This window comes from Stegodyphus dumicola, chromosome 7 (assembly GCF_044657685.1).
Source record: "Stegodyphus dumicola isolate Sdum_Otavi_A_Nest chromosome 7, ASM4465768v1".
NCBI lineage: Eukaryota > Metazoa > Arthropoda > Arachnida > Araneae > Eresidae > Stegodyphus > Stegodyphus dumicola.
Window position 1 is genome coordinate 109,842,033 of NC_140774.1, and position 22,874 is coordinate 109,864,906.

General features: G+C 32.5%; 1 protein-coding gene across 9 annotated transcripts in view; it reads left to right on the forward strand.

Moving 5' to 3' along the window:
- Positions 1–22,874, forward strand: part of LOC118202388 (muscle calcium channel subunit alpha-1-like) — a 674,690-nt gene that overhangs the window by 379,607 nt on the left and 272,209 nt on the right. For all 9 annotated transcript variants that reach the window (XM_085820710.1, XM_085820709.1, XM_085820713.1 and 6 more), the window contains exon 5: positions 22,177–22,283. In XM_085820710.1, coding sequence (XP_085676836.1) covers positions 22,177–22,283 — 107 coding nt within the window. The remainder of the gene's footprint in view (positions 1–22,176; positions 22,284–22,874) is intronic.

A 22,874-nucleotide genomic window follows, 5' to 3' on the forward strand; every position in this document is an offset into this window, starting at 1 on the left:
CTACATAAATACACAAATGTAATTAAATTTTAAACACATATTTATTAAATTCTTGAATATATTATATAATTAAATAATGGATAACTGATCAGTAATACATATTTTTCTAAGCAAAATAACACATAATACTACACCCAATTTACAGCTTACATTAATTAAGATTAACATTATCAAATTCTACTGTATCATAAGTGTAACACTAGTATTTTCTCCCATTTCATCTTCTAACTTTAAGTATTTATCATGGTAATTCACTTTAAGAACACTGATAATTTCCACATCGATTAATTAATTTAAGTAATTGCTCAAATTTCAACAAACATTAAAATGACGACTCTTGCTTGAGGATTAAGATAATTATTGAAGTAAAACAAATAAAAAAAATAAATCACTCACGGGGTGAAGTCCAAACCGCAACACTCACTTTACTCGGGAATACCTTCGTATACTGATTTAATAAGGTGATTTGACAGCTCCACAAACCGTCCAGCGTCCAAAGTTTACTCGAGCACCACGTTATTCCTGCTGTCCTTTATTCACAAGATCATCGTGAATGGAGGCAGACAGTTCTTGCGAATTTTAAAGATGACTTGGTTGCAACACCACTGAAGCTGTCCTTACAATAAATAAATATCAGAGCATGGAATGATGAAAAAAATCGACGCAGCTGGCACAGGCAGAATAAACAGCAAAGCACACCTTAGAAGGGTCCTACACGAGTCTCTTTCATTCTGGAAGCCTCGAAACTCACCATAATTTGGAACAAAATCTAATTAGGAAGTCAAGGCCGGTAAAAACAGGAATACTGCATCAGGATGTCAGGATCACCAAGAGAATCTGCCGTACAATTCTTGGGATAAGAGAAATCGAAATTCTTCTGCTGAGCTCTATGCCTTATGCCAACGCAAATTCTCGCCAGCTAAAAACCGAGAGAAAAATCATACCCGCTGCCGGCTGTTCACGCGGCTCGCGAGAAGCAAGACCCGAAGAGTCAAACCCTCACTTTTCTCCTCTTACATTTCTTAAAAATCAGAATCAGAATAATCTCTAGTCTGGTGCAAGCACCCAGGAAATCTTGGTTTCTCCGCCTCTGTGAGTTTATAGGCTTTCAAAAAAATCATAAAATTAAATCTTACCAATCCCGGAATTTTATGTGATCTAAATTGAGAAAATGACACACCCATGACGAATCAAACACCAGAAAATCTGACAATGAAAGCCGAAAAACATCTGTACACATAACGTGAGAAAAAAAAATAGACCCCCCAACTAACAAGCGAAAGTAAGCTTTACGAGCATCCAATTACCTAACTTAGCACACCTCCCACTGTCTTGAAGTAAGAAAACTGCAACCTTAACAAAGCGACAAGACGAACGATTTCCGTTTCACACGCATTAGCTAAAAAGGGCGACACAGATACTCTACTGCCTCCATTGTTGGTAAAAGGCCATACCAGATGGCTATTGCAGCCGTCTCTCGCCTTTGTTACAATTCCTACTCAAGAATAACAAGTTAAATAAAACCTTAAGAGCTTAAGAATACTTTTTTACAGATTAAAATACACATGGATACAAATAAAAATATTAGAATAATAATAACTTAAAACACATATTAATAATTGAAATTCGCTCCATAACATATTCCCCCACGGACCAGGGAAAAAGCATTTTGAGCATCAAAAAAAAAATTTTTTTTCAAAACAAAATAAACAGCATTTCAAAATAGTACCAAGTTAAGTGCCATACAAATAATCAACTCAAAACTAGTTGTCACGGAGAGCAGTGATAAAAAAAATTTAAAAATTTACTTACAAAGCATTAAGTTTAACAAATTAAATTCAAAATCTAAATGCAACTCATATAACCAATTAAATAGCAACCGGAGTGAAGTGTCATATAATACATTTGCAAAACAAGTTAATAAAATTACACAAACAAAAAAAATCACTAGTGAGGGGGGGGGGAAAATATACCTTAACTTTCCAGTCAACCAACAGTGACAAAAAAATCATAAATGAGTTAAACACCGAACTGAACCAGAAGTTGAAACAAACGGAGAATACCCCTAGGAACGGAAAAGAGAAACTTGACAAAAAAAAAATAATAAGCCGAAAGAATCTAGTGTGCACCTAGAAGCAAAAAGGGGAAAATAATTTAGACCATCTTACTTGAGACAAGGAAATTAAAATTCGGACCAGCCGAAAAAATCCTCAAAAGCAAAACACTATTGAGTCAAGAACTCGAAACCGAAACCAAAAGAAATTCACACAAATGCAGACAACTCCTAGACCAAACCAGTTGAAAATACCGAGAAAAACCTGTAACTACTCTTTTAAGAAAAACAAAACTAACTCTTCAAAAACAAAATCAAATTCATAAGCAATTCAAGATCAAACCAAAAAAACATCAAATTCTGAAAATAGCCAAAATGAATCCAACAAAACAGAACTGAAGCAGGTTACACACACAGAGAATTTCTACGTAAACAAGAAAGTGTCCAACAAAAGGGTTTGCCACAATTTTTAAAGAAAACAATGCTGCCCCAATGTTCTCAAAGTCTAGATCCTGGAGAGTAATTAAAGAAGATGAAGAGTATGCATTGGTAGCAATCGTAAGCATGACAACTTTACATCAAAACTACAAAACTGCAGGCACAAAACTACAAAAGCAGACAAGAGGGAAGTGTTTACACAGAAAAATCTCAAACTCAAAACTCAAAATCCACAAATCTCAATTCAATATTTCTCCTTAAACCACTTCAAAACAAAACTCCTTGAAATACACTAAGCCTCAAGAGCAATCACAAATTTTTCAGTAACCACACAGTATAACCAGAAACCAGAAAAGAAAAAGTTTTTGAAAGACAACCAACTTGAAAACAGAAACTCAATACAAAACTCAGTGGAGTTAATCACTCTTAAAAATCTTAAAATCAAATCAAAATTCTTCTCAAAACAAACTTCCACTTTCACTAGTATCAATGTTTAAATTTCCAAAACACATTGCACATCCACTTTTAAAGTTACTGCAACACTGGAACAAGTTCAACCAACGAAAAAAAAATTAATTCAAAACCAAAGCAATAAAACTATTAAAGCTCAAAAATTGGCAACCAAAAAAAAAAAAATTTAGATCACTGTTACAACAAATGTCACACCACTCACTAGGAAACTCACTAGAATCTACCATTAAAACACTTGAAAAAAAAAGACAACAGTAAGAGTAAAGAGCAAAAATAATATCTTTTAACTACATTTCCAAAATTTCAAACAAAACCAGCTCTACCCTTCCAAAAAAAAAAATCTTTGTTTTTTCAAAATTCACAACTCAAAATTGCTGTAAAACGCAAAACTCTTTATTCTACTGTTTTCAGACATTTCTCAGACAGCAATAAATGTTCACAGAATTCACAAACTAGGTAGAAACTAATTACTCAAACTCAGAAAAGCTAAACAAGAAACTTCACTCCGGCTGAAAACTAACTTCCAAAAAAAAAAAAATTTAATCAATCCCTAAGTAAACTATCACTGGTCCCTCGCAACTTTACAAATCTAACCAAAATTAACTTTAAGAAACGAACATTTCAGATTTTTCCAAAATAAATTCAAAAATCAAACTATTAACTCATTTCTATTAGGCACAAATTCCATAAAATCTATTAACACACTTCAAGAAGTTAAAAAAAATTACTATTTCTCGAACACAAAAATACTGCTCTGACATTAAATCAATTAATTAAAATTAGAAATCTACAAAGCAATTATTTAAAATGCAATAGCAAAATCAACTCATTAACACAAATGCTATTCTCACCAAAACTTTAAACTAAATGATAAATGGATCAAATATCTAGGTGAGCGCAAAAATATTTTTCATCATTTATAATCAAAAAATGTAATATGCATACACATAAAAACAAAATAGAAATCAAATATAAAATAATACTCAAATAATATGCACGAAAAATATTCTAGTAGTCTGCCAGTCGCAAGGTCACGGCACCAATGTTATATCTGAAAATTTTTGTTGTGTATTTTTAACTTTAAGCTTTGATTCATGGTGCCGAACAAAAATTAACAAAAAAAAAAAAAAAAAAATATCAAATATCAAATAATTCACATTCAAAATCTAATTCATAATATTCATATATCATTTCGACATTCTTATAAACATTCGTATAGTAAATCTATCAATCAATCATATAGTGGTATAGTACAATTTAACTTTAGGTTTGCGTTGTGAGTAACCTATGCAAAGGAAAAAAAATCAATAACCCCAATTCAATTAATTACTCCATGTTTCTTAAAAGCCTCCCGGCTCAAACAAATGGAGGGACAATGACAAGCCACAGAAAATTATACGCTACATAAATACACAAATGCAATTAAATTTTAGGCACAGCTTTAGTATTAATCCTTTTTGGCGAGAAATGTTTTTGGCGACATTTTGGCGCGATAAATGAAAGATTATGATAACCTTGCTACTTATGGTAACCCTAAATACTGAGCTTGAAAAACATGCCGCCATTTCTGTCCACGTAACTTTAACGAATTTGGTCAGAGCTTTGATGGCAGGAGGGATAAATTGCATGTTTTTCTTAGTTACTTTCATGTTAGTAAAGCACAACATTTAAAATATTTTTAAAAGAGCCAAAATTTGATAGTTAAAACTGAATGTGAATATTACAAGCATCAATTTTAATATTACATCACATGAGTCTTGACAATTTTTCATATGTCATTTCTGCATATTATCAATTCCACCCCCCCCAAAGAAAAAAAAACACATTGTTAGTAACATGAGGTAAACTCTTGGTGTTTCCTTTGCTAAGGAATCGCATGCAAATTTAGACTTTTTAGATGTTTCTTAAAATGGGCAATGATCAAAATTACCATAGTCTAAAAATAATTTTTTGCCTCATTTCTTAAATTAGAACTATAGAAATGTGTAATTGCATGAATTCATAGACCAAAATTAGGTTTCATTATTGCTTTTATAACATTTTTATAATTTGTCTGACTATAAAAAATATAATGTTGATTAGATTATGGAATATATTGCTTATATTTACAGTTCTGAAATTTTATAAATCTCACAGTCTAATAGCTATATATGAATAACCTTCACTGAGTATTATTACTTTTATTAATAGTATGTTGACATAACATTCGAATTTTTATTTTAAATTTTATGCAAATTTTGTACATTATTTAAACATTTAATCTAACAGAAATCTGAATTTTTTGTAATAAAAATTCTATAATAAAAGTAAGAGTACAATTTATATATAAAAATTTGACTACATGGCAAGCAATTAGATACTGATTTCAATGTCTTTAAATGTAATTATTATTAAAGTTTAGATATATTTTTATTAAGTTAAGATATGCTCGCTCTTATTCTATTAAAAAATTTTAATGTACTGAACAGAAGGCACACTTTGTGCTTACGACTCAGTCAACCACTTGTGGCAAGATAACTTATGATAACAATTAAGTTCAAATGTAAAATTTAAATTCAAATAAATTTGTAGCCAAAGGATACACAAATCAATTTAATGCAAAGTTGGTTCAAAACTTAACCGGTATGGAATTCAACTATCAGCAATTATAAAGCAGGACTGAAGACTACAAATTAATCTTATCTTATCTAGCAACCTAGTAACATGGCCTGTAAAGGCAAAACATGGTTTGTTTTACAAACTGAAAACTTCATTTGGATTTTGGGGGGAAAACGGATGGGGAAATTGACAGTAAAGATCCCAAACATAAAAAAACTCTGGTTACAAAATAAAAGAACGTTACATTTTACTTTGTTCCCTAATTAATTATTCACTACATGAAATAGTGTGATGCATTTTGTTTGCATCATATACAAATTATTTATTTTATTTAAATGCTGTCCAAAACTGAACAGGATTTTGCAAACATATTGACCATATTTTTCGACCTATAGATGCAACACTTCAGAAGTAAGAATTAGAATTAAGAAATAAGAAGAGAGAACAGTATTTATGTATAAAAAATAAATATATATGCTGGCTAGCAGAAAGGTGCCTTCATAAAGGACATTTTAAGAGAAGCTGGCTCAGATTCACATTGCATGTAAGGAAAACCACAAAAACTCCCATATAGCTAGCCTGAACTACCACTGTTCAGTGGCTTATCACTCCACCTCTCTAGTGGATTCCAATGATTGTTCCAATCTTTCACAGAAATCATCAGTTATGATGATTGTTGTTGTGTGTGATTACCATTGGTACAAAATTTACTCATTATGATAATTTAATTTTAGCATTTAAATTATAATCATAAATTACTTGTAATAAATTGAGTGATTAAAAAATACACACTTAATATTTTTGCCATTTACAAAATTTAATCTTAAAGTATTTCTAACACTGGTGCAAAATTTACTCGTTATAATTTAATTTGATTTTGAAATATTTTTTTTTGTTTTGTTTTCTTTTAATAACATAATCTAAGAAACTAAAGTAACATACTAGTTTGAAATGCATTTATTAACCTTTTAAAAATTTCATTATTCATAACATAAAAATTAACCTTTTGTAAATTAAAAATATTAGCTAAATACTAATATAATATAATATAAATATTAACTAATTACTTAAAAATTAATATTTAATACATTAATATTAAATTTTATAATTTAAAATATTAACCTTTTGTAAATTTCATTACTCATAACATAATCACTGCCATAAATACATTTACGGCAGTGTTTCAATAATTTAACATAGCAGTACTAGAAATGTTGAAAATTAGAGAAAGACTGTTTATTCTAATTAAGAGCTTATTTTTTAAGATTGTTATTTAGTCTAGATCGGGTTTTGTTGACTATCCGCCATTTTTTTCCGATTTTCAAAGCCGGGTCTGCCACCGAAGTTTGTCGCCAAAAGGACCAATACTAAATCTGTTCCAAATTTTAATGTTATATCTGAAAAATTTTATGTTTTTAATACTTTTAACTTTAACTTTGAACTTTAAACCTTGATTCATGATGCCGGAAAAAAATTACAAAAAAAAAAAAAAAAAAAAATCACATAATTCAAATAATTCACATTCAAAATCTAATTCATAATATTCATATATCATTTCGACATTCTTATAAACATTCGTATAGTGGTAGTACAATTTAACTTTAGGTTTGCGTTGTGAGTAACCTATGCGAAAGGAAATAATCAATAACCCCGAATTCAAAGTTTCTTAAAAGCCTTCCGGCTCAAACAAATGGAGGGGCATGACAGACCACAGTAAAATATACACAACATAAATACACAAATGCAATTAAATTTTAGACACACATTTATTAAATTCTTGACTATTTTAATTAAATAATGGATAACTGATCAGTAATCCTACCACATATTTTTCTAAGCCAAAATAACACATAATACTACACCAAATTACAGCTTACATTAATTAAGATTAACATTATTTTTTTTTCAAATTAAGTAGGTGTAACAAAATTTAATCCTCCTAAAACTGGCATTCACTTGAAATTATAAATAACTTCTCAATTTTTCTAACTGTAATATTTAATTTATATAAGTAATAACAATATACAGGTAGATAAATCATTATTAATTGTTCCGCATTCGGGAAATCTAAGAAAGAGAGAGAGGGAAAATATACTTAAAAATTTCACTCACAGATGGAAAACAGTTTTCCTGATTAGCAAGATCCTTAGTGTCCAATCCACATAAAAATGAGCCAAGCCCATTTTTCTGTGAAACCCTTTCTGAAGCGTCTAAAAATTATTAAGAATCATGAGTGGAAATTACAGTCTAATAATTCTTCAAACAGCCAGGAATCGCTTTATCTGTCCATTAGGTGGGAACCAATAGTCCAATTTAGAAGGATCTTTTATCTGTCCATTAGGTGGGAACTAATAGTCCAATTCAGAAGGATCTGTTTTCAATTCAATAACAGGTAGCTGAATATACACCAGTTTTTTAGCGCAATACAATCACGTGCATCATCGAAGCGGCGAGGCAACATTTATGCTGAATGTTTCGGAAAAAGGCTCTTGGAGATTAAGAGGCGATTCAGGTGAAGAGAGAAACTCTGGGCTAAATTTTCTTAATAGATTTTTCTCTATACATCTCAATCAGCTCTCAGTAAAAATGCTCTTTGCAGCTCGCGCACATTTCTTTAGACATCTCGCAGGAAAATGTTCCTTGCATCTCTCACACAAAACTTAACATCTCAGCGAAAAGAATGAATCCACTAGAGCAAAGAAAAACGGTACCCAGTCCCTCTTGCTCAGGAAGCCTGCAGCAGAGCAAAGCGCCCCACAATCTTTCTTTCTCTTTCACATCGCGGCTGCCCAAAATTCACTCAAATCCGACTGCGATACAACCATCACCGTAGCCCGCTTGTACAAGTCGCTCGCCTCGCAAGGGGGGAGCCCAGCAAAACTTTCTGCTTCTCCTTTTCCTTTTCGCTCAAAAATCTGAATTAGAATAATCTCTAGTCTGGTGCAAGCACCCAGGAAATCTCGGTTTCTCCGCCTCTGTGAGTTCATAGGCTTTCAAAAAAAATCATAAAATTAAATCTTACCAATCCCGGAATTTTATGTTATCTAAATTGAGAAAATGACACACCATGCATGACGAATCAAACACCAGAAAATCTGACAATGAAAGCCGAAAAACATCTGTACACATAACGTGAGAAAAAAAAATAGACCCCCCAACTAACAAGCGAAAGTAAGCTTTACGAGCATCCAATTATCTAACTTAGTACACCTCCCACTGTCTTGAAGTAAGAAAACTGCAACCTTAACAAAGCGACAAGACGAACGATTTCCGTTTCACAGCATTAGCTAAAAAGGGCGACACAGATACCCTACTGCCGCCATTGTTGGTAAAAGGCCATACCAGATGGCTATTGCAACCGTCTCTCGCCTTTGTTACAATTCCTACTCAAGAATAACAAGTTAAATAAAACCTTAAGAGCTAAAGAATACTTTTCTCCAGATTAAAATACACATGAATACAAATAAAAATATTAGAATAATAATAACTTAAAACACATATTAATAATTGAAATTCGCGACATAACACTATTGACTGACGTCACCATAAAATTTAGAAATCTCTAATATGGGAAGGCGAAGTTGATGATGTTTTACTCTTGTTTCGGTTGAACTAATATCTGAGTTTGTCCTGTGTTGTTCCAGACCGATTTTAAATATCTAGTTATTCTAGATTTACATAAAATAATTGAATCCTTATAATTCATAGACCTTTCAATTTCTTTTTCAAGTTTCTTTTCATCATCGATCAAAGATATAATTTCTTCATCTAAATTATACAGTACTTTCCTTTTTTAATTAATAATGCCAAAGAATACTCTCTAAAATTTTCAATATCACTATTATTTTTTGTATCGCCATCCACTTTTTTCACAGTGTTAGTTATTGCTGTCCAGAAAGCTCCGCTCTTTTTTAAAGTGTTTTCGTTTTATCCATTTTAACATAAACAATATAAAATTCTTACCTGTAGAAGTCTTTGTACATTTTCCAGTTTGATTCTAATCCGGTAAGGATAATCTAATTTTTTACGTTACATAAAACTCTTTTTAAACCTTTATGACGCCATTTTTCTATATCAATTTTTTGACACTAGCTTGTCGTGATAGGTTTCGTTTTTTCCGTTATTTGGCATCAATTATCAAATAAACTTGTGTTTCGATAAACGTTGTTATTCACAGTTAACACAACACAATAGCTATATTTTTCAGATATCTCTCACAAATCTATTCGTTGGATTTTTTAAAGCCATTCAGCGCGTTACGTATGATGCGTTTTGCTGTTTTTCTCGTGTTCTCAATGTATTCAGAGGGCGTCAGTGTCGCATATCAGTATTTGAGCATTGGTAGACTGGACGTTATAATGAGGAAGCCATGGATATATAGTACATTTCCCTCTCCCTGCTCTAGCTTTACCTTTATTTTAGCAAATTTAAATACTTTTGCTTCGAACACATTATTTCTAAAAACCTTTCATAATGGTAATTAAAACGGAATGAATCATAAGGATTTTTAAAACTTGAAAAAAAAACTGAGATTAAGTCTGATCTTCTTTTATTTTTAAAAGCTAATTTGCTTTATTATAGAAATAATTTGTTTGTCTTCGTGATGAATGTGGAAGGAGCAATTTCAAAATCCTAATTATACATTTCTAAATATAAGAGGCTAACAGAAAATTTATTAGCGTTTTTCGAACTGATTTTCGTAATGAAGTCATGTACCTTAGTGGTATCTATTAAAAAATGAGAACTTCTTTTTTACTCCATAAAATCAATTCCTGTGGTTTTTCTTCATCTCCTGAACAAGAGGAATAGGAATTGTTAAAAAAAATGAAATAAAATAGAATAAAACATATTCTTTCAAAGCTTTAAAAACAAATTCTCAAAGCTATTTTAAGTACTTAATTTGGAGAATTTTATTCCTCACACCATTTAATTTGTTTTTATAAAAACCTTTATTTGGCAATATACTTAACAATATATATATTTAACAATAATGAAAAAATGTATTGTTAAAGTATTTTTACGCAAAAATACTTTGTTTTCATTTCACGGGAAAAAAGTTATTTTTCCATGTTTTATCAGCAATGTAAAAAATTAAAACAATTTAACGATAGTTTACAAAGATTAGTTATTTATATTTTTATAAGTAGTAAAAGAGTTTTCAACAGACTATCGATTCTTTCTTCTCATTCAGTCCTCCCACCTCCCAAAAAAAAAGAAACATGATAAAATATCATCACTAATTATTTATTATTCATTTGTTTTCGGCTTAAAATTCATTTTTGCCGATTACTTGTTATCTATAATAGTGATTCATCTAAAGAAGAAAATATTAATAAATTTAAATATGTTTAACTTTATTGTTCATAATTTAGTTTACTTAAATTAATTTGTGAAAAATTAGTAAAAATTTTTAATTTAATCTTCCATTATACACTGGTGTGCAAAAATTAAGGACGAAGTCGAAAAATTAGCATATCAGCTGAACGAAGAGGCAGAGCGGACAGAAAGACCAATCAGGAGATTAAGTAAGGTGATGTACGGTAGCACATGCGCAGATGTGCAGGTAGACGTAATGGGGGAGTGTCTGAGTAGTATAAAGCATGTTGTCGTTGTAAGATCAGTATTTCTGGCAAAGAGATTGCACGCCGTATAGCAGTTAAAATCACACCGAGTTGCTGCCTCAGCGAGAAATGGCGAATAATCAATCTGTTAGACGACATCTGGATGCTTTTACCCGAGGTCGAATCATTGGGAAGTTGGAGGAAGGCCGCAGTGTGACAAGTGTGGCTGCAGAATTCGGAATTGCTTACAGCATCGTTTCACAACTTTGGAGACAATTTCAAACTACAGGAACAGCTATCCGAGGTTTAGTAGTGGTCGTCCACGAGGAACCACACCCGCAGATGGCAGGGTATATTGCCTTACAGGCCAGAAGAAACAGGCGGCAGACAGCGGGAGAAATCGCTAGACACACGACACAGGCGACTGGATGACCGATATCGCGTTTTACCGTGGCCAGAAGACTGCACGATGGTGGTCTGTTTGCACGACGCCCTGTACAGTGTGTACCTCTAACGCCTGCCCATCGGAGAAGGCGTTCTCTGTGGTGCCGGGAACACCGGAATTGGAGAGACAATGAATGGGGACGAGTACTCTTTACAGATGAGAGCAGATTCAGTCTGAGTAGCGATTCTCACCGCATACTCATCTGGAGAGAGCGGGGAAGCCGCAATCATCCCTCGAACATCATTGAAAGGGACAGGTATGGAGGTGGCGGTGTTCTCGTTTGGGGAGGCATCATGCTTGGTAGTCGTACAGACCTTCACATCTTCGACGCAGGTTCAGTCAACGGGACCCGTTATTGTAACGAGATTCTTCTTCCATATGTGCGTCTTTTTAGAGGCGCTATGGGTCCGTAGTTCCTTTTCATGGACGACAGTGCACCATGTCACCGCACAGTAGCTGCCGAACAGCTTTTAGAGATTGAGGATATTGAACGTATGGATTGGCCGGCACGATCTCCGGATCTCAATCCCATCGAGCATGTATGGGATTTTCTAGGCAGACGCTTGGCAGCTCGTACCTTACCACCAGTAACGATTCCGGAGCTTCGATTGGCGCTGCAAGACGAATGGGCAGCAATGCCTCAACAACTCATTGACACACTCATTCTCAGCATGGGCAGACCCTGTGAAACCTGCCTAGCAGTCAGGGGAGATCATACCCCCTATTAAAGACTGGATGTTTCTTGCTGGACACCCATCACAGGAATGTTTCGGCCTTCAGTCGCATTGCGCTCCATGCTACTTTTTCAATAAAGCTTCTTTTTATCCCTCTGATTTCTCTTTTAGTAAGTGTTGCTTACATTTCTCATGTCCTTACGTATTGGGGATCTTACGGTATTAAATGTGTTGATTTGGAAACTTTTGTACAAAGTTATATTGAAAAACCGTCTCGTCCTTAATTTTTGCACACCAGTGTATAATATCATCACATTTTAATATTTATACTTTTACCTACATCTTCTAGAGTTAAGCTAAACTGCAGCTTTTACTATAATTAAAATTAAGATACTGGAAATCATGCGAGAATAAAGCGCTCTTAAACGATATTTCCTTAACGTATAAATAAATATAACTAATACGAACAATTTATTTTTAAATCAAAAGAAATTGAGCATTATAGCTTTAAGAAAAGATTTGAAATCATAAAAAACAGATAATAGTCATTTGCGCATAATTCTGTCTTGGGGATAAAAGTGTGCATATGGGAAAAAAGCAAATAATAAATGGAAAAATCTAATATTTTTTATCTCATTTTTGATTCTGGTATTCCAAAAGCCGTTTCTGCGTCTTTAATTTTCTCCATCCCAATTTCTAATACTTTAGAGTTCCGTTTTAAGGAGTCTGGCTTATAACGAAATTTCGGATGTAACGAAATTTTTGCTCAAGTCCTATTTCGAATACACTTAATGTTATTTCATAATGCTACAACTAATATCCAGAAGTATGAAAATGCGACATAATTAACAACATGGATAACTTAGATTGAAAAATTGGGTTTCTGTAATTTTTCCAGAATTTCTGCAAGTTTAAAAGAACCATTTACTAACCCTTAAAACCATTCATGTTTAGGATGATAAGATCTACATTCCATCCGTAAAGGAACACACATTTATGTTACTTTTCTTCTATCTTCACCCTCCTCCCTTTTTATCTCTACGTTTTGAGCAAAATCTGTGTAAGACAGGTGTGAAAGCAATTCTAGAAGAACAGGGGCACAGTAAACATACCTAAAGACTAAGGCATCAGTAATCATTAAACCAAAGAACATTAATGGTTCTTTGATTACATTCAAATTCTTTGACTGAGCTGTCAAGCAGAGCTCTACTGAAATCAGATGCTATGATGGAAGTTTTTAAATTTTTGCTATTCAAAGAAAGGAGGAAGTAATCATTCACACGAGCTTCTGGCTAAACAGTAAATTCGTCTTTTATTCTTTAGATCTTCTGCAAGACATGCTATTCTTTATAAAGATTACTGAATCTTTGTTTTGCAATCAAGGAAAATTTTTCTGCGATCTGCATTATCTCAGAATAAAAGTATACGTTAGCTTCTTTCAGAAATTACGTGTGAGTTAAAGATAAATCCGTCAATATTTTTTGTATTCATTTTAATTTTTTTCGTTATTATGAATAAAATAATTATTAATATTTATAAATTGGCAATTCGAAGGAAGATTCATAGCAATGATATTTATACGTGAAGTAATTTAACGTGTAAAATTATTAACATATTGTGGAACTGGAAAAGAACAACCAACAGATTTAATGACTGTGCGTAATAACATTTGTAATTAAATTTTAATATGATTTTTAATTAGATTTATTATATACTTCGTTTGGAGGATGTGATAATGTTAAACAGTTTTTTTTCTATTATTTGTCATTTACGTTTTATACGTTTTTGAGACATAATCCATTTTTTATCTGATCCGATATAGTGAACAAAACTTCCTTCTCTTGAAGTTCGTTATATTGAAGTTCGACTGCACTTCCAGTTGAAACTGATCTCTGTTTCTCTTTCACCTTTTCTTCGTAATGAGAACAATAAGCATGATTACTGTATCTTATAAAAATTATAACAAAAAAACTGTAAATATTCATTTTCACAGGCAAGGCAGCCCAGAGAATTACTTTCAGGCCATTTCATCGCAACCCTCTATTGAGTTCATATAAATAAATTATCTTAAACGAAACTTATTTACTAAACTTAATTGCAATCACATATAAGGATTAACTTAGCCAACTCGCGCATTTGAAGAAAGGATAATAATTTCACGTCCTTGTTTTTTCTCAGTTTTAAAAAAGCAGAAAGTGACAATGATTATTCCTTTCTTTTGTTTACACTTCGTCTCCAGTTCCAATACATCACTCAGAATACTGACCTATTCAGTTATTTTCGAGCTAGATGCAAGCTGATGACCATTTGCAGGGCTGTACGCAAGATGTGACAATTTAATTCTCGGATTGGCATTTTTGTGTCCCTCATGATGTAACGATACAGATCACTTGAGTATTCGTGTTTGAAAACGTCTCGTCTAATACGTACATTAATTCAAGCTAATAGAGGTAGTTAGTTATTGGAAAGTAACAGATACTTGTGTTTGCACTTCGCGTAAAAATTTGTGACATTAGCATCCAATTTCCTACAAAAATCGTAAAATGTATTACTTAAGTGTCAGAATTATTGAAAGGGGCTTATGATTTAAAATAGATAAAATTGAAAACTTCTACTGGTCTTGAGTACTAGAAGAGTTCTAAAAAACAATAAACGTTAATATTAAATGAGTTTGAGATGTCATACCATCAGATAAATGATTAACTGATAGTCAGTATTAGAGAGTTAATGTTGGTAATTTTAACTCGAGAATTGTTCATGTGATAAATTTCTGAGAAGTCTGTGGTTTTTTACCCAATCAGCCACAGTACCCTCCTAGAGATCACAAGTGTTCATACTTTATTTTTATGCTGTTATTTATTTTTATTATTATTTTTTTTTAATTTTGAACGATGCATGAGTCATAAACTTTTGAATGATGACGAAATGAGATTTTCCTTAATATCTATGAAATGAAAAATTATTAAAGGAGGAATATAACTATTTTGTTGAAAGTGAAACAGAAATGATAATAATGATATATATTATTAGAGTAATTTAGGAACTTTTTTTGCATAATAAAACTGGGCTTGGTTCGCTGATTTAAGTTCGATCGCAGGTGAAAGGGGTCGTGGCTTCGTAAGCGTTTTCATGATTTTCCCCGTGTGTAATGTGCATACAAGCCACGAAGGCATCCTTCTCCTTAAGCAGATAACCCTCACTTGCTTTGCCGTGATTCAATAAACCAAACCAAGATGAGTAATATTGCTTTCTTAATAAAGATTTCGTCGTTATTATAACTTGTGATTATTTTGTAACTGTGCCAAAGGATTACTTACTCAAAAGACTTAGTACTGTATTTAAAGATTTAATGCCCACATATCACATATCACATTTGTAAAAACACTTAAGTCCCTTTCAAACTGACAAAAATATTTGTAAATGAAGTACCAAAACCTGAATCAAAGGCTGAGTGTAATTCAGAAATGATACATTTTCGAAAATTATTCAGTGCAAAGTTATTTGTTAAATAATGATTTGAAAACCACGATAACCACGAAAAAACACGATATGCAAATTATCTGGGTTGTACTGTGCCCACACTTTTCTCAATATTCGTGCATAGCAGTGTGAAATCAGGCACAGAGCTGCCCACTACAAATATTCACTCGCAAAATATTTTATTTATGGCGTCTAATCTTATTAATACGAGTACAACGTCTGAAGTTACATAATACTTACGTAATATATCAACAATAAACCTATGCATTTTGGAAATAAAATTTGCATTTTGAATACAATAGAGGATATAAAATTAAACATCGACAAACACATAAAATGATAATATTATCTCTCGTAAACATTATTTCTCTTCCTTATAATTTTCTTAGACATTCTCCCCCTCCCCCTTTTTTTCCCTCGGTATACGTCATTAACCCGTTCCAGATTCCGGGAATGTAGCTAACGAACTTTTCCAATAAAAAAATAAAAAAAACGCAATTCATGCATTTTTTATAAAAGAAGCCTATTGTTATTATTATAATACAGTTTAGTACTAAAATACAAAATACAATGAGTAAAATATATATTGCACATAGATGAAGCACTGTGCATGATAGGCATACAGCTATGACGCTAGGCATCTTGCAGCCCGGTGCAGTCTTTCGCAGGCCCTAAATTCTGCTCCCAATGCTGCTAGCTTCTAAAAATTTCCCTTCCCTAAATTCTGATTGCCAGTGCGAGCTATAAATTATAAAATGTTTACTATCCTTAATTTTTCTGCTCAATGCTTCAATTAATTCTAAAATTGTTGCTGCCTCTAAATTCTGCTGCCTGGTGCGGTTGCACCGGTTGCCCCAGCTTTGGTGCCGGCTCTAAATAAATGTTTTTCTGCTATCCAGATCAAAAGAAATTTTTCAACATCTGTGACGTCGCTTATCTTTGTTTGGTGATCGATTTCACCCCCCTCGCAACACTAGCCGATTTAACAGCGTCTTTGTTTTTTACAGTTGTACTCCGTTGTACTCGGCATTCGCTATGCAATAGCCAAGCCCCAGATCCGCGTCTGTCTTCAGGCTTTTCAGCAATCTCTTTTTTTCACTCCATGGTGATCCTAACCATTTTCTTCACCACTTGACCCTTATCATTAACTTTACTAAAAGTGATTGTTAATGAATTTACAAAAAACTTACACGAAAAAAAATCGCTTGAAAATTCAGTTATAGAGCAGGTTGCTTACTGAATAGTAGCAACAGATGTGCTGACACTCAGGTCCTGCAGCGGCAGCGTTTTCTCGAAAGAGGTAAAAAATGGTAGTGCGCGCAATCGTGATACATCGAACTCGAGTTGTATTCCAAACAGATACCGTACATCATACGAAACTTTTCGCTCTCAAACAGAATACGGACTTACATCGAGGTACCACTGTACATCATTTTACTGCAGAGTTATGATATCTAATAAGTATAGCAAACAAAATACATGCTAATCCCCTGTTTATGCTATAATTAATCTTTACAGTTACGTATGCTATTAGCAGCTGAAAATTAAAAGTTCTAACCGGCTTTCCGACACCGCGACTTCTGAAACTTTTAGTCCACGCTCTACTAAAGAGCGGATTATACACATGCATTCTCTAGCTTATATCGTTCCTTATTGCGGATGTAACTTATTTCCTAAGTTAATAGTCAACTTTTTATAATATCTGTTGAATCCCAGACTGCATATTATTGGGCGATTTTCATCAGTTTTACCTACATTTCTTGGGAAGAGGGGGAGATAAAATGGCAGCTAAAAGCATTTGTTAGTTGGACGTACCAAATTCTACAAAGATGCTTTGGGCACCATTACAAGGGTTTCAACGGAGCTCGAATCGTGCACCTCGCTTCTGAATGAATACGTTGTTAGGACGTTACTAAAGTATTTGTGATCAACTTTCATAATTTTATTTTAAGTATTATAACTTAAAGGAATTCTTCCTGAATTTGAAATATCCCTTACATTTTTAATGATCTAAGCAATTTTTAATAAGAAAATTTGGGTCATGTGATAAAGTATTATTTTTCTCCTTTAACTGCATTTTTATTCAATAAATTTTATGTTTGATTTTTCAATAACAACTTTTAAAATGTGTGGGACTTGCAAGAACATTGAATCTTCTTATTTTTCTCACTTCAAATGCCAACAAAGAACTGCCACTCTCAAATGCCAACAAAGATATATTTCTCAACATTGTCAAGTAATTAATTACATCAAACTAAAAATATTTAATTATTAAATCAAGATACCTGCGGATTTAATTACACAAACTGCTTACAAATAAAACTAAAAATATTAAGAAATTAAAGTAGTAGCATTTTAATATTTATATTATTTCTCCTTGTCATTTTAACAACAGTGTTTGGTCTGCAATGGAAGATCTGAATTATTATTTCAGACCTTGAAACACTGTAGCTATCTTTCTGCAGCACTTATTCCATAAATTGTCAAATTAACTTATATATTACTATCTACACTTTCTTATTTCTGTATAACTTGACGAACTAACTTATATATTAAAAAGTGAGAAGTTTAAAATGTTCAGCGTCTCGAAAAATAATTCATACTGCCTATCTAAGAAGCGTAACTGTCATTCCATGCATATTAAAAATCATAATTGTCATCATAGTTACCGAAAATCATAACAATCAAAATTCGTTACTGTATCTGAAAAGTTGTAAAGAGAGGCAGAAATCCTGTTGTATAACAGTTAATAGATGCATTCATTACAGACTATAATGGGACATCATAACAGGCTGTTAACTATATCAAACCATTTGGGGGTAATCAGTTGCAGAGACTTCATTTTAAAAAGGCCTTATAGCAATTAGTAAAACACTATTTTGGGGAGAAAAAAAGGAAATGTTTAATTTCTGTCGTGTAAGGAACGCCTTAACGACTTCTTGGTGTTACATAAAACTAGAAGTAAATCATATTGTCGGAGAAGTAATATTGCCTTCCGTACCTGGGTGGAAATCTCATGAAACGATTAATCCAAATTCTCTTGCGAATCCAATTCAAGGGTTTAAGGGACATATCATAATCTAGGTTATGTTTTGCTCTCGTAAAATAGTCTTTCTGACATCTTTGAATAGTCGCACAAACTCAAACATTTATCTGGGCCGTATTGTTATTTAGGGTATTTTGTTTGCTTACATAAAATAAGCTGACTAAATTCGCTGAATAGTCGAACAGTCTCAAACATTTATCTGGAGATTAGAGCGAGTTCTTGTGAATTCTGTAACGATGCACTTTTGTTTTCGGAAGTTGAATACTTCAGAGACGATGACTACACACCTCATTATGCAAAGTGTGGTCACAACTGCTTCCAGGCTCATCTTAGAAACCTTCAGCATCGTCCTTAACCCATTAACCGCCAAAACTACAAGGAATGCTTCTTTTCTCATGAAAATAATAACAAATATTAAATTAAGCATTTATAACATAAATTTACATTGAAAATAAAATAAATGCTCTTACCTGTGGAAAAAGCGAGTGTTGCGTTCGCGCAACGTCAGCGGAATAAGACTACGGATGTTTAGTGAGTAGGATTGTACTCGTGTGATGTTTCTTTCGAGTGGAGCGCAGGATTACTTTTTAGCTATATAACGTTTTATAAATCTACAAATCACTTTACTTGTAATTAATTTAATATTAAAATTTACATTGTATTTCTTTTACAAATGCAGTTTATTTCAATTGAAAGATTCAAGCATGAAAAGCTTGATTACAATCATGACGTAAAACTACATTACATACTTTGCATTTATAAACAGTCTGGCTTTGGTACTCTTTACAACAGTCTTTTGTTATCAACGGACTTTACGATAAAATGTCTACCATCTCCATGCAATGGTTTTTGAATGCTGAATTTACTAGGTCTTCCTGTTGCTGATCTATTTCTGGCTAATTCTACACTCTCAATAGGAGTTTTCAAAAGGAATAATGCATTCTCGAGTCTGAAATCTAAAAGAGACTTTATATTTCCAGTAGTAAAAAGTGGTGATATTTAGTAAGTTTAGATACGGTCTCACCTCATATAATTTATCAGTATTGTCAAATGCAAGTTCTGCTTCAAATGCTGTACTGCAAACGTGATATCGATTCTCGTACAACAGGAACAGAAATGTCCTTATCAAAAGAAGAATACATTTTTTCTTGAGGTAAAGAATGATATCCTGTAAGCAATAATATTCCAATAAATCTTCTCTTCTAGGCTTCAGACGCAACTTTTTTTTTTTTTTTTTTTTTTTTTTTTTTTTTTTTTTTGCTTGTCTGTCTGTTTAACGAGAAGAGAGTAAATGTCTAAACCAAAAAGAAAATCGAAAACCTTTGCACTAGTTTTACCTTGTATTTTGTCTTTTATAATTTCTCTTTTAAATTTTTCTCCATGTTCTTACTGAGACATAACTAACGGTTCCTTTTCTATCCACTTCAAAATTTCAGTCTTCTGCTTTTTAAATTTTTTAGTATGACTATAACTGCTTTTAGAAGGCTGAAACTTACTTCTTACGTGAATTTCAACTTCCTCAGCAGTATCATTTGGTAAAATATCATTATCGTTATTTAAAACATTGCTATTCCTTTCTTCTTCACTAGTTTCTGCAATTTATAGGGAAACAATAACAATAGCAGTTTCATTCTGGTCATTATTAACATTATCACCATCTGTTTCTTCATCAAAAAGTGTTTGAAGGGCTTCTTCTAATGTAAGATACCTCGTTCTAGGTATTTTTAAACAACCAGAACATGAACCAGAACATTGAAAGGAATGAGTGGAAAAGGAGATCGACTACCTGTTTCCTGCTGACGTTGCGTCAGCGCAACACCTGTTTTTTCTTCCTTCCCAACACAAATATAAACATCTTACTGATGTAATGTTCTGATAAACGGTGACCTTGACTAAAAATATATCACTCATAAAGACGGCGATTCTTTGGTTAAATATTTTCAGCAAAAATACCCGGTCGAAAATTTTGCTTAAATTTTGCTTAAAGTATGAGATTAATTATTATAAACAAAATGATTGTTGAAGGCAAATATTTTTTACAAAAATAATTTTCATAATATCCCTACACAAAAACATCTTCTGGTATAAAATATCTTTGGTAGTTATATTTATATACGCATTTATTTTGACCGTTACGTCAACGCAACACCAGCGGCTAATGGGTTAACCACCTCAAAAAGCCGTATGCGAATCTAACAGAGAACGTATGGGTTGTCTTAAAAATATTACTGTAAACAATAATTTACTCCAGCCAATCTAAAACATTTCGAAGAATGTCTGCTATATACTTTGAATGTGTTGCATTTGAGCACCTTGTAGAATCCTTGCCCAATCTCATATGCACTGTAATTCAAACTGACAAAGGCCCATCACATTGTTAATAAAAATTTTGATATTCGATTGTTGATATGTACATTTATCAAATAAATTATTCGTAAAACGTAAAATACGAAACTTTTAAAATCTGATACATAAACGTAATGACTGGAATGAGATAATACAAATAAAAGTGAATTGCTATTTGTTAAATGCTTAAACTGACATCACTCACTTATACTTCTCTTACAAATAAAAATATTTAGTAATTTCCAATAATAATTGTTCTAACACAGTTACTTCTGAAAGTTGCACCCAAGTTGTTCTGGAAAAGTAAACTTTATCTTAATATTTCATTTACCAATTTCACTCCGAAGGCAAGCGGTAAGGAGTGTAATACTTCTTTCGGAGTGTAACTGAAAAGAGTAACTGGAGTGAATTGCTTTCGGAATGTAACTAGAAAGCGCGTCCGGCTGACAATCGAAGGATCCATAGCTTGAGTTCTGGCGAGGACATATCTGATTTTTTTGTTTTCTAAGCTTTGAAAAAATTCTAAAGATCCTACAAATGGCGTATGAACTAAAAGATAGTGGACGATAATTCTTCACTACCAGAATTTGGCAGTTAGTTAACCTCCTCTCGCCTTTTAAGCGAGGAGTATTTTCTCTCTCATTATGGAATGACTTCATGGGGTAAATGGAGAGCACTTCCGGTTAGCCAGGAGTTCGATTCTAGGCAAGGGCGCTGCATAATTTAATCTCCTGCTTCCAACCAAAATGCCTAATGGCCACTGTAATCTCTTAAAAAGTTTTAGTAACATCAATTTAATAAATTACACAGCTTTCGGGTAAAGACAAACAACTAAAATTCCTTGAAAAATATTTTTTAATTGGAATATTTATCTGAATGTTTTGAAATAATTTTTTTAATGAATCCAACTCAATTTCCCTGTCTAGTTTCCTTTTATAATATGCTCTAACTATTCAGTTAAAATGATATTATTGAATTACAATGCTTTACCGTACTGTGCCTTACTTATATAAAAATCTATTATTTTAACTGCATTAATGTGACTTTTCCTTTTGCTTTTACAGTATTATTAGTACAGCTCTTTCGGCTCTGATGAAAGAGGGTTTTGATGTAAAAGCCTTACGTGCATTTCGTGTTTTGAGGCCACTCAAGTTGGTCTCAGGAGTTCCAAGTGAGTGATTCATATACAGAATTTTAATTTGTTTTGCTACTGATTATGCACCTGCTTCGCAGATAAATCTTTGTTCTTAAAAGTTACATAAAGTAACATTAAGTTCACAAAAGTTACATAACTTTTGTTAACCTATCCGTTTACGCAACCAGCTGCCTAAAATAGTTACCAGAAAAAGAAGTATATGTACTGAGTTTAATGAAACCAGCTTATGTAATTTCATGGGTGTATTATTTTTATTAATAACAATTGAAAGGAATCTACGTTTATTGCTTCTAAATCGCTTAATTTGATAAATAATAGCATAATAAATTTGAAAGAAAAATTAATTATTACCTTACGCTTTGCTGAACGACAACACACTACCACTTGGAAGATAAAAATATTTTTATTCCGCCAAAGGCAACAGATTTCTTTTCAATCGTTGAGTTTGTTGATTAAATTTGACACACAAATATATTGCGATTCGCCGTTGGCAGCACACTTCCTTAATATCCTTCAGCTTTAGAATAAAATTTCAAACTTTAATACACTCTTTTGCAAAAAAAATTGAAGCACCATGAAGGAAGTGGTTGTTTTTGATGAAATTGA